The sequence below is a fragment of the Crinia signifera genome, chromosome 4 (assembly GCF_055691185.1).
Source record: "Crinia signifera chromosome 4, ASM5569118v1, whole genome shotgun sequence".
Lineage (NCBI taxonomy): Eukaryota > Metazoa > Chordata > Amphibia > Anura > Myobatrachidae > Crinia > Crinia signifera.
The window spans coordinates 17,018,728-17,031,712 of record NC_139220.1 but is presented as its reverse complement, the minus strand read 5'-3'; the positions used below and the strand labels follow the sequence as shown (position 1 = coordinate 17,031,712).

At 49.0% G+C, this 12,985-nt stretch overlaps 1 protein-coding gene across 1 annotated transcript in view; it reads left to right on the top strand.

Moving 5' to 3' along the window:
• EFCAB6 (EF-hand calcium binding domain 6) overlaps positions 1-12,985 on the top strand; it is a 105,532-nt gene extending 92,547 nt beyond the window's left edge. The window contains 7 exon segments of the mRNA XM_083181257.1: positions 1,135-1,326; positions 2,797-3,024; positions 4,499-4,723; positions 6,189-6,363; positions 9,296-9,480; positions 9,955-10,104; positions 12,413-12,985. Coding sequence (XP_083037383.1) covers positions 1,135-1,326; positions 2,797-3,024; positions 4,499-4,723; positions 6,189-6,363; positions 9,296-9,480; positions 9,955-10,104; positions 12,413-12,535 — 1,278 coding nt within the window. The 3' untranslated portion in view covers positions 12,536-12,985.

Sequence of the window (12,985 nt, the reverse complement as noted above, 5' to 3'; positions counted from 1 at the left end):
TCAGGAAATGTAGGAGCATTTGAACATCTATGCGATAACCAGGACACAGTTGGGGACTTAAGATAAAACACTGTAGGAAGCGTAGGGGATTAGGCGGGATAGATGTATATGGGTTTCACCAATGTATAGGTGCAGATAAGTAACTCTGGGGTAGATTTATTAAGCTCTGGGAAGTGATAAAGTGTCTGGTCTTTATCACCGGCCAATCAGCTCCTACCTGTCATTTTTCAAACCAAGCCTGTAACTTCACAGTTAGGAGCTGATTGGCTGGTGATAAAAACTTCACTTCACCAAGCTTAATAAATCTGCCCCTTAGTTCCTTAAGAGAATGGGTCTACCTTAGAAAAACAGGGGAGGCTTGTGGAACCCCAACATACAGTATGCAGGGAGTGGAATGTAGGAAGTGGGAAGCGGTTGGATATGTAGGAAGTAACGCTGCAGTAAGAAGAGTAAGGGGACACCAGAGACTGTGAGACAGAAGCTTGTGCCCAGGTCTCTCAGATAATTTGGAGGTAAAGGGAAAAGTAGAATAGGGCCATTGTTGAAAAGAGAGGCTTGGTTGAGAGGTGGAGTATTTATATTTGATAAGACGATGTCCCAGTAGAGAGAGAGGATGGCAAGGTGAGTGAAGCAGGAGAAGACCAGATTAAGTCCATGTGTGAGATATACAGTAGATGACTGTGGATTGGTAAGGGCAGGGAAGGAGACGGGAGGAGAAACAACACGGGGTTGTCATCTTCTGGTCTAGTGGTGTCGTTAGGGCTGAGGGCTCTGGGTCATAGGTCCAACAGTCAATAGGACGACATGCACAAGATCAATATTGGTAAAAGCTTGACACGATCAAAACTATCAGAATGAGGTCAACATGTCGACACTGATAAAAGATTGGTAATCAATGTGGGCATTACGCCGGTACTGTCGTTGGGGCCAGCAGCCTTTACTGTGACACCGGTGATGAGACTGGCAGCCTTTAATTATAGCTCCCTTCTACCACATCACTATTGTATTGCCCTGTCCCAATGTCAATTGTTTTCTCCTACATCGATGGCTAAAAGTCAGCCCTGCCTGCGTCATGTACATCTCTCAAAGTGACTAAAACATTTATTTCTCCAAACCCTTTCCTGTCACCTTCAGGCATTTTCTTCCTTTGATAAAGACGACAGCGGCATGATACAGCCTTCGGAATTACACCGGATCCTTGACAGCTTCTGTTTTAAGCTAACGGACAAGCAGTTGAACTACGTGCTGAGCAAGCTTTCCTTGCCCAAGCAGCACCCAATAGCCTGGGAGGGCTTCCTGCAAAGTGTCTCCGCGCTGGGCTCTGAGGTACGAGGCACTGCCACACATACACATTAGCCAAGCGTTTTTCAGATAAAAAAAAAAATCCAGAAAAAATATTGTCACTTTACTTTATAACAGTCTATTAAGCATCTGACCGCTAAACACTTAAAAACACAATGATGACGTCTTAATGAAAACACAGGGCTCTGTCAGGAAGCTTCTGTGCCTGCCTCTCTCTCGTAGTCTCATCGCTACAGAATTACAAATGGATGCACATCTTAACTAATTGAACACTTTGTCTAAATGATACAACAGCACAAAAAAAAGTATAAACTCAGTATAAACTCATAACTGAGTGTATGTTTATAAATATAATTTTAGTAATTTTTTAATTATTAAAAGCCCACAAGCATTCCTTGTATTTTTTGTGGAATGCCTTATCTGTACCCACTTCCACTTTACCTGGCTCACTTTCCTAGGGTTGGGATTGTTTGGTCGACCATAAGATGGTCAACAGTCATTAGGTCAACACCGTTGGGTCGACATACAGGAAGGTCGACAGGGGTCTAGGTCGACAGGGGTCTAGGTCGACAGGGGTCTAGGTGGACATGGGTTAGGTCGATGGTCAAAAGTTGGGGTTTTTGACTGTTTTTTTGACCCGAATGTCGACACAGTCGACATGGACACAATTTTAATATTACCGTATCCCCTCGCATCGCTCGCTTCCCTCACCAATGCTTCGGGCACACTATTTTAGTCTCCCATCATGCCCTAGTGGATGGTACAGCATGAAATACCGCCTGTCGGCACATGTCGGCTCAAAAAAACAATGTCGACCTTTTGACCGTCGACCTAACGCATGTGTCGACCTAGACCCATGTCGACCTAGTCACTTGTCGACCTAGACTCGTGTTGACCTTGACCCATGTTGACCTAGACCCCTGTCGACCTTCCTGTATGTTGACCCAACGGTGTCGACCTAATGACTGTCAACCATTGACCGTATCCCCTCTCCTCATGGTGGTGCACTCATGTAATGTGTCTCAAAATGGCTGCCACAATCTCACGTGTTGCCAAGTGACTAAATGTAACTGACAAAGAGATATGTAGTGTGTGGTGCTCTTACGCCAGCTGTGTATTGGGAGAATCCCCCAATTCCACAGCGGTCTCATCAGGGGATCGAGGATGTTAAACATGTGTAAAAATCCTGATTCCTGTGGTAATCACAGAATTAAGACTTTCCCTGACCACCCGACAGATTGACTATCATCGATGGCTGCTGATTGGCGCATCTGGTTGGCTGCACCTTAAGCCAACTGAAATCAATTTAGCCGGAACTACTGTACGTTGTAATCTTTCGCCCACTCTGTGGGCCTGGTTCTGTGTCGAACACAGTTGCGATGGGCACAGCAGAAATATGTTAAACGATGCCACTGTCAGATGTATAATGAACTTTTTCTGAATAATGTCTTTTAAAAACAGTCCCCCTTATGCCCATTCCCATTATATTTACAGACTGACTCCACCTGGGCGGAGAGAGTGGATAGAGCCACCAGGAAAAGATTTGGCCAAGAGATGACCATGGCAGACATCTTCTCATACATCCGAGAAATAGTGACAGCACGGTTTTACTCTATCGCGCAGGATTTCCTAAACACAGACTATGCCGGCATCAACGTCGTCTCAAAGGAGGATTTCCGAGAGATTTTTAACAGACATTTCATGTTGCTGACAGATGACCAAGTAAGGAATATTTACATATTGGGACTAATTCATGTTTGTACGCACATGGCTAGACAGCTTTATAGAGCGCCTTTCCACACGAAGTAACAGTCTATTAACATTTGTTCCTAAATGTGTTCCTTTGCTGGCTGCTGCTCCCTATGTCCAATCGCACCACTCATAGGCAGGGTAGGGTGGAGGGAGCTTGCCAGGAAACCCCCCTCCTCTTGGCAAGTGGCTCAAATTGACGGCGGAGATGCTGCATATGTCCAGTGGTAGCAGCTTGTTTGCTGTGTGTGAGGATCTGAGTGACATATCTCTCCCTTAAGCAGCTCATCGTCTGTGTCCCTCCAGCAGCTTCCCCTCCTCTCTGTGTCCCTCCAGCAGCTTCCCCTCCTCTCTGTGTCCCACCAGACCCCTCTCACCTTGTCGTCAGCATTCGCGGACCCTGCTCCTCTCCTTCTTTACTTCAGCACAGTGACGTCATGACATCACATATACGCCATGCCAGAAAAGGAACCGCTGGGACAGGATTTTCTGTTGGAATTACTTTGCAGGACTGTGGTGTAGCTACTACCGTTACAGGTGGTGGAACTCAGTCCCCCCCCCACACACACACACACACGTTACAGGTGATGGAATCGTTTTGTCGACCAGACTAAGATCGACAGTCATTTGGTCGACACCGTTGGGTCGAGAGGGGGGGAGGTCGACAGGGTTCTAGGTCGACATGGGTCAAGGTCGACAGGGTTTAGGTCGACATGGGTCAAGGTCGACAGGGTTTAGGTCGACATGGGACAAGGTCGACATGGGTTTAGGTCGACATATGCGTTAGGTCGACATGGTTTTTTTCACTGTTTTTTTACCCGAATGTCGACACAGTCGACATGGACACAGTTTGAAGTGAACCGCAGCCCCTCGCTTCGCTCGTGATGCTGTGCTCGGCACACTATTTTATTCTCTCACCATGCCCTAGTGCAGGGCTGGGCAACACCAGCCCTCCAGATGTTAATGAACTACACATCCCAGGATGCTTTGCATTAGTTTTGCTATGTGGCCATGCTGAAACTGATGCAAGGCATGCTGGGATGTGTAGTTCATCAACATCTGGAGGGCCGGTGTTGCCCAGCCCTGCCCTAGTGGATGGTAGGGCATGAAATACCGCCTGTCGGCACATGTCGGCTCAAAAAAACCATGTCGACCTAACGACCTGTCGACCTAACGCACATGTCGACCTAACGCACATGTCGACCTAACCCCATGTCGACATTGTCCCATGTCGACCTAAACCCTGTCGACCTTCCCCTCTGTCGACCAAACGGTCGACAATACGACCGTATACCGTTGGAACTCAGTCCCCCCCCTCACACACACACACACACACACTTTAACCCCTGACTTGCTCCAATGTTCCACAGAGTGGGAGATTGTGGGCCCCTTCTATATTAAGTTTGACTGATTTTATTATATGGAAATCTTTTCTTTTTATCCACAGTTTGAAAACCTTTGGAACACTTTGCCTCTGAACTCCTACGGTAATCTCTTGTACCACGAGTTCTTGAAGAAGTTCAGCAGCGACATACCAGCGACTCCGCTACGGGAACTTTTATCTCGCAATAGTGAAACCAGCTACAAGACGGAGTCACCGGTCACGCCTTACCGGGCATCATCAGGGTCCAGGCGGCCCAAAACAGCGCCATCCATTTTACATAAGCCAACCGTAAATATTATTTGTTGACTTTTTTTTTTGTTTAATTAGGTATATACCACTTTTACATTGGTTAGCCGGGTCGTACCCGGGATTTTGTACCCGGCTCCAACCCGAGTGCTAATCACTTGCAACAACTTTTACACTGGTGGCCGTACCGGCTTATAGCCGGGTTGGTGATGTCACCGATTCGACACTTAGAGATGAGATCATCACCCAGGACCAGTTTTCCATTGCTGTGAATGGGTGCAGTATCCCAGCGAAATGAGGATAAGCAGTGGCTCATATGCTCTTGTCCCATTTACTTAATTGACTTATTTATAATGGGTAAAGGGCAGCAGCGTAGCTAGGATTTTTGCGCCCCCCTCCGCCATTATAGGAGGCGCCGCCCCCCCCCCTAGTTCTTCCAACCGCCCACGTAGAGTTAAACACCCCATCCCCCCCCCCTTTTACCCCTCTGCCGCCGCCGCATTCCCGCAGCGCAGATCTCCTCCAGGCTCCGGACCGTCTCCTCCTGACGTACAGTGCTAATGAAATCCCTAAAAAACTGTCTGCTGTTAGGGGGCAGCCATATTCTAAGGGGCAGTTTTCAATAGCACTGTACGTCAGGAGGAGAAGGTCCGGAGCCTGAAGGAGATCTGCGCTGCGGTAATGCGGCGGTGGCACGAGGAGGGGTAAGGGGGGTTATTAACTGTACAAGGGCGGGCGGATGGGAGGGCGAGGGGAAGAGGAGGGGGCCGCGCTGTCTGCCCACACGTCCCGGCCAGCCACACACAGCGTAACATAGCCCCGCAGCAGAGACCGGCGCCCACAGTTACTCAGCGCCTCCCCGCCATGGCGGGGGCTGCGGGGCTATAGTTACGCCACTGGTAAAGGGTGTGCCTTGCACATGGGCCCCTAAGTCCAAGGGGGCCCACACAGCATCCCCTGCACTTATATAATTATCTCCCTGGAGTCCTGCATTGGCTGGCTCTGCAGAGCAGCAGAAATCGCCAGGAAAATGGGGCAGTGGCCATTTTACCAGAGATTTGTGCATGTGCAGGAGAGAAGTCACTGGGAACATGACATGGGCGCCATTTTTCCGGAGACCTGCACAGGTACAGTAGCATATGGCACCAAGCTAGTCTGCCACGCTACCAGAAAGGAGGGGGCATGCATGGAGAGCGCACATGTGCCCTCTTTGCTGTGACCATTGGTAGGCCATCCCAAAACATGATATCAGATCGAAGTCGCATGCGCGATGCCAAACAGCAACAAAATTCAACAAAAAAACAGCAATCCCCTCGCAAGTAGATTGACAGGAAGCCACTGTTTGTGGCTGGTAACTGATCATTCTCTGGGCGTGTCAGGAAAAACGCAGGCATGCCCAGGAGTTTTCAGGGAGGGTCTCAGCATCCTACATGACTGGGGGGGAATGTTCTGTACAAGGATGTACAGTATGTATAATAATCTGATCTGAATTCTGTCTTTGTTACAGACTCCGGTCCAAAGGCCACGTACGGCAGTGCCACGCTCCACGACTCTCATTAACTGCGAGCAAGTGGAAAATAAGTTTAAATGTCATCTGGGAAAATGCTGGCAGGAGGTATATAAAGCATTCAAGGAAAAGGATCCTGATAAGATGGGAGAGATTACGTCTTCTGACTTCTCAGGTACAGTAACAAGTGACGTGTTTCTACGAGGCTGCAGGTGGCAAATATCTTTTTGAAAAGTTGGTTCTGCAGCTACTCTCTATTTTCCTGTGGCGTAGCCTCTAGTGGGAGAGAGCATTAATCTAGCGCACGGTCATTGCTCTGCGCTCTAGGACAGGGCTACATGTGACAGAAGCAGTGAGAGTTATATAGTGGGAGAAGCAGGGTCCCCAGCAGCACAGAGTATATCAGGAGATGAGTGATGTGTCAGTGAGGACAGGGCTGCATGTGACAGGGGCAGTGACATGATGTGAGGAGGGGAATGAAGGCAGCAGGAAGCCACAGTCTGAGAGTTATATAGTGGGAGGAGCAGGGTCCCCGGCAGCACAGAGTATATCAGGAGATGAGTGATGTGTCAGTGAGGACAGGGCTGCATGTGACAGGGGCAGTGACATGATGTGAGGAGGGGAATGGAGGCAGCAGGAAGCCACAGGCTGAGAGTTATATAGTGGGAGGTACAGGGTCCCCAGCAGCACAGAATATATCAGGAGATGAGTGATGTGTCAGTGAGGACAGGGCTGCATGTGACAGGGGCAGTGACATGATGTGAGGAGAGGAATGGAGGCAGCAGGAAGCCACAGGCTGAGAGTTATATAGTGGGAGGAGCAGGGTCCCCAGCAGCACAGAGTATATCAGGAGATGAGTGATGTGTGTCAGTGAGGACAGGGCTGCATGTGACAGGGGCAGTGACATGATGTGAGGAGGGGAATGGAGGCAGCAGGAAGCCACAGGCTGAGAGTTATATAGTGGTAGGAGCAGGGTCCCCCAGCAGCACAGAGTATATCAGGAGATGAGTGATATGTCAGTTAGGATAGGTCTGCGTGTGACAGGGACAGTGACATGATGTAAGAAGGGGAATGGAGGCAGCAGGAAGCCACAGACTGAGCGTTATATAGTGGGAGGAGCAGGGTCCCCAGCAGCACAGAGTATATCAGGAGATGAGTGATGTGTCCGTGAGGACAGGGCTGCATGTGACAGGGGCAGTGACATGATGTGAGGAGGGGAATGGAGGCAGCAGGAAGCCATAGACTGAGAGTTACATAGTGGAAGGAACAGGGTCCCCAGCAGCACAGAGTATATCAGGAGATGAGTGATGTGTCAGGGAGGACAGAGCTGCATGTGACAGGGACAGTGACATGATGTGAGGAGGGGAATGGAGGCAGCAGGAAGCCACAGACTGAGAGTTACATAGTGGAAGGAACAGGGTCCCCAGCAGCACAGAGTATATCAGGAGATGAGTGATGTGTCAGGGAGGACAGAGCTGCATGTGACAGGGGCAGTGACATGATGTGAGGAGGGGAATGGAGGCAGCAGGAAGCCATAGACTGAGAGTTACATAGTGGAAGGAACAGGGTCCCCAGCAGCACAGAGTATATCAGGAGATGAGTGATGTGTCAGTGAGGACAGGGCTGCATGTGACAGGGGCAGTGACATGATGTGAGGAGGGGAATGGGGGCAGCAGGAAGCCACAGACTGAAGTTATATAGTGGGAGGAGCAGGGTCCCCAGCAGCACAGATTATATCAGGAGACGAGTGATGTGTCAGTGAGGATATTGCTGCATGTGACAGGGGCAGTGACATGATGTGAAGAGGGGAATGGGGGCAGCAGGAAGCCACAGACTGAGAGTTATATAGTGGGAGGAGCAGGGTCCCCAGCAGCACAGATTATATCAGGAGATGGGTGATGTGTCAGTGAGGACAGAGCAGCATGTGACAGGGCAGTGACATGATGAGAGGAGGGGAATGGAGGCAGCAGGAAGCCACAGACTGAGAGTTATATAGTGGGAGGATCAGGGTCCCCAGCAGCACAGATTATATCAGGAGATGAGGGATGTGTCAGTGAGGACAGGGCTGCATGTGACAGGGGCAGTGACATGATGTGAGGAGGGGAATGGAGGCAGCAGGAAGCCACAGACTGAGCGTTATATAGTGGGAGGAGCAGGGTCCCCAGCAGCACAGAGTATATCAGGAGATGAGTGATGTGTCCGTGAGGACAGGGCTGCATGTGACAGGGGCAGTGACATGATGTGAGGAGGGGAATGGAGGCAGCAGGAAGCCACAGACTGAGAGTTATATAGTGGGAGGAGCAGGGTCCCCAGCAGCACAGAGTATATCAGGAGATGAGTGATGTGTCATTGAGGACAGGGCTGTATGTGACAGGGGCAGTGACATGATGTGAGGAGGGGAATGGAGGCAGCAGGAAGCCATAGACTGAGCGTTATATAGTGGGAGGACCAGGGTCCCCAGCAGCACAGAGTATATCAGGAGATGAGTGATGTGTCAGTGAGGACAGGGCTGCAAGGTATTACAGGGACTGAAAGTAGAATTCTGAGACATCCTGATTATGGAGTACATTATGGAGTAAAATAATTGACTGTACATGGCAGCAGAACTCGGGGGCTGATTCGGAGGTGGAGGCTGTTGCCGGCACGGCTATGTCTGTGTATGCAGCGGCTGGATATGTATTCTGTAATAGGCGCCTTCTGTCGGCTGTGGTGTACGAAGACGCAGCTTGAACATCGCTCATCTGCATGACCCTAAGGTTATTGTCACCACATCTCGGCTGCTGAGGCCATTACATACGAGTCGGATGAAGCAGTCACCAACCTCGGCTCTCCCTTCATTTAGTGAAACAGTCCCTGCCCCCCCCAACTAGTTATAGGCTGTGGTTCCGGAGCCGCTGCAATATTGCATTGAGGCTCTGGCGCAAGCACAGGTAAAAAATAAAAGATGTGCGGCTACAACTTAATCGTTCCAGCATCTGTCTGTGAATCAGCCCCTCAGCCTTTTAGGCTTTTTGTTCTCAGAAAACCGGTATCAGGTGATGTAGAACACACATAAGTCTGACCGTTATAGAAACAACTCAGTGTCACCGTTTAATACCTTATTCCAGCTGTAATGAGAAGATTTAACATGGACCTTTCTGAGGAGGAACTGGAGCAGCTGACCCTGAAATATGACTCGGGAACCAACGGCAAGCTGTCCTATTCCGACCTCCTGCGCAACGTCACCCTCGGACCGAAGCCACAAGGAAACGCCCTCTTGCAGAGGATGAAGCTGCAGAAGCCGAGACTGTCGGTACGTAGCGGACACACTGCATTGCTACTGATAGGGGGTTATTCTGGTTGTTTCACTTGGATGGGAATTTGCATCCGTGTGAGTCAACCAGATCCTGTCTTGCGAATGATGGTACGCCGGTCCACCATTCGCAGGGCGCGTATGTTCGCACGGCATGCGAATGGAGTTTTCACATAAATACCCATTCGCATGTCAGTGGGATGGTCGCCGACCATCGAAAGTTGTGGAAGGTGCACGCATAGGTAAGGTTGCACCCCCCCCCGCCCTCCACCCGCAATGATGGGTGTCTGGGCGCATGCAAGCTTTAAGGTTATATCACTACACAGGATCTTTAGATGTTTAGCCATTCAAATAAATAGCCCTTCTGGGATTTGTAGTTCTCCGACTGTCAGAGAGCCACATACTGCCGATCGGTCATAGAGAACATTGTAATCCTCGAGCTGTCTATGACTTGTGTATTTCATTGGATTTCAGATGAGCACCGAATTGCACAAACCTTGGTTCATGGACATAATGCTCAGAATCCAGCCAAAGATCGCGAGCTGCTGGAGACCAATGAGAAGGACGTTCCAGTCTTATGATGACGCACGGACAGGCTACATCACCATTCAGGACTTTAAACAGGTATAGTCGGAGTATTAGACAATCACGTCTTTACAGAAGGGAACAATTGTCCGAGATCCTAACCTGTAGGGATCCTTACCTAGAGCTGACATGATGCAACCATGTTCTTCCGTCATAGGAATATACATGTGGGAGGGACTTAACTGCCCCCTCACTCACACACACACCTGTGGCCACTCCCACCAGTATCTGGGTCCGCACAGAGCACCAAGCAAAATCCAATTTACCTGAAGAGGTCCACAGGCTCTTTCCAGCCAGTGTTACCGGCTATTCTGCTGACAGTAACGTTTCTGTGGCCGTACTTTAAAGGGGAACGCACTGTTTTCTGTGCGTAGCTAACAGCCCACAAACAATCTGTGCAGTATAGAGTGAGTCCCCCCCACACGGCCTTAGCATAATGGGAGAAATCTAACCAGGCTGGAAGACTAAATGTAGCTCCAAAGTACAGTTTCCCCCCTAAATGATAGTTTGGATTTAGCTTCATTGGAGAGATTCCACCAGGGACGAGAGCCTGGACTTAACGCCAAAGGGCTGACCCACCAAGGCTGAGAGACTGGACAGCATGTCATCCCAGATGGTTATCTTGGATCTAGCTCTAGAAGATGAATCTTTATGGTTGGATCTAGCTCCAAATCACAGATCCACCCAGACTAAGAGGTTGAATCTAGCTCCAATGGACGGATCCATCCAGACTGAGAGGTTGAATCTAGCTCCAATGGACGGATCCACCCGGACTGAGAGGTTGAATCTAGCTCCAAAGGATGGATCCATCCAGACTAAGAGGTTGAACCTTGCTCCAATGGACGGATCCATCCAGACTGAGAGGTTGAATCTAGCTCCAATGGACGGATCCATCCAGACTGAGAGGTTGGATCTGGCTCCAATGGACAGATCCACCCAGACTAAGAGGTTGAATCTAGCTCCAATGGATGGATCCATCCAGACTGAGAGGTTGAATCTAGCTCCAATGGACGGATCCATCCAGACTGAGAGGTTAAATCTAGCTCCAATGGACGGATCCACCCGGACTGAGAGGTTGAATCTAGCTCCAATGGATGGATCCATCCAGACTAAGAGGTTGAACCTTGCTCCAATGGATGGATCCATCCAGACTGAGAGGTTGAATCTAGCTCCAATGGACGGATCCATCCAGACTGAGAGGTTGGATCTGGCTCCAATGGACAGATCCACCCAGACTAAGAGGTTGAATCTAGCTCCAATGGACGGATCCATCCAGACTGAGAGGTTGAATCTAGCTCCAATGGACGGATCCACCCGGACTGAGAGGTTGAATCTAGCTCCAATGGACGGATCCATCCAGACTGAGAGGTTGAATCTAGCTCCAATGGACGGATCCACCCGGACTGAGAGGTTGAATCTAGCTCCAATGGATGGATCCATCCAGACTAAGAGGTTGAACCTTGCTCCAATGGATGGATCCACCCAAACTGAGAGGTTGGATCTCACTCCAATGGACGGATCCATCCAGACTGAGAGGTTGAATCTAGCTCCAATGGACGGATCCACCCAGACTGAGAGGTTGAATCTAGCTCCAATGGACGAATCCATCCAGACTGAGAGATTGAATCTAGCTCCAATGGACAGATCCATCCAGACTGAGAGGTTGGATCTTGCTCCAATGGACAGATCCATCCAGACTGAGAGGTTGAATCTAGCTCCAATGGATGGATCCATCAGACTGAGAGGTTGGATCTGGCTCCAATGGACGGATCCATCCAGACTAAGAGGTTGGATCTAGCTCCAAAGAACGGATCCACCAAGGAGGAACGACTTTGTCCTAATTGTGTGTAGGCAGCTTTAGATGATGCTATTTAGGGATATGGTTTGCAGGAAGTCATAGGCACAGACAAACCTTATATTTATTTATTACCAGTTATTTATATAGCGCACACATATTCCACAGCGCTGTACAGAGAATATTTGAACACTCACATCAGTCCCTGCCCCAATCTATATTCCCTACCACATGTACACGCACACAAAGACATTTTAGGGTTAATTTGACGGGAGCCAATTAACCTACCAGTATATTTTTGGATTGCGGGAGGAAACGGGAGTACCCGGAGGAAACCCACGCAAGCACGGGGAGAATATACAAACTCCGCACAGCCATGTGCTGTGAGGCAGTAATGCTTACCATTACACCATCTGTGCTGACATATGACCTCACTTAATCAATTTGTAAATCTACAGTCTATCTCCAAGGGCCAGCCTACCCATAATCCCCAGGGCCTACAGTACTTTGTGATGACACAATCACTTAGTCCATATTTCTTTATCTCCGCAGGTTCTTCGGAAATTCGCCATTAACCTCTCAGAGGATGACTTCTTCCACATTCTGAATCACTTTGACGAAAATGTTAAATCTAAGATACCTTACAACGACTTCCTTCGCCAGTTCCTGCGGTAGGAGCACGTTGCGTTCCGCGAGCACCGTTACAGCATTTGTTTGTAACTGATCAGTAGTTTTATATTTTGATTGGAACAGGATGAGCCCATTTACAAGGCCGCATTAACGCTCGCCACAGCTCATAAACCGCAGACTGATAAATATCATTCTAATAGGAAACACGCGCAAATTCTGTCCATAACTCCAATGAACAGTGTCTACTTTTATCACCCTAATTACCTTAATAAGACTATAATAACTTAACATCTTTAAAGTTTATAAATCCAAAATGCGTGCGCACAAAGAGAAAAACTGGGTTGATCTCCAGAAACCCATTCACCCTCATTCTGGGCTAAAAATAAAAGCCGTCTCTAGTTCAATACACAATGCGTTATGTGTAATCGTATGCCGCACATTAATTATAAATATCAGGCAGAGATCATATTAATTAAAACTCACGTTTTTACGAAA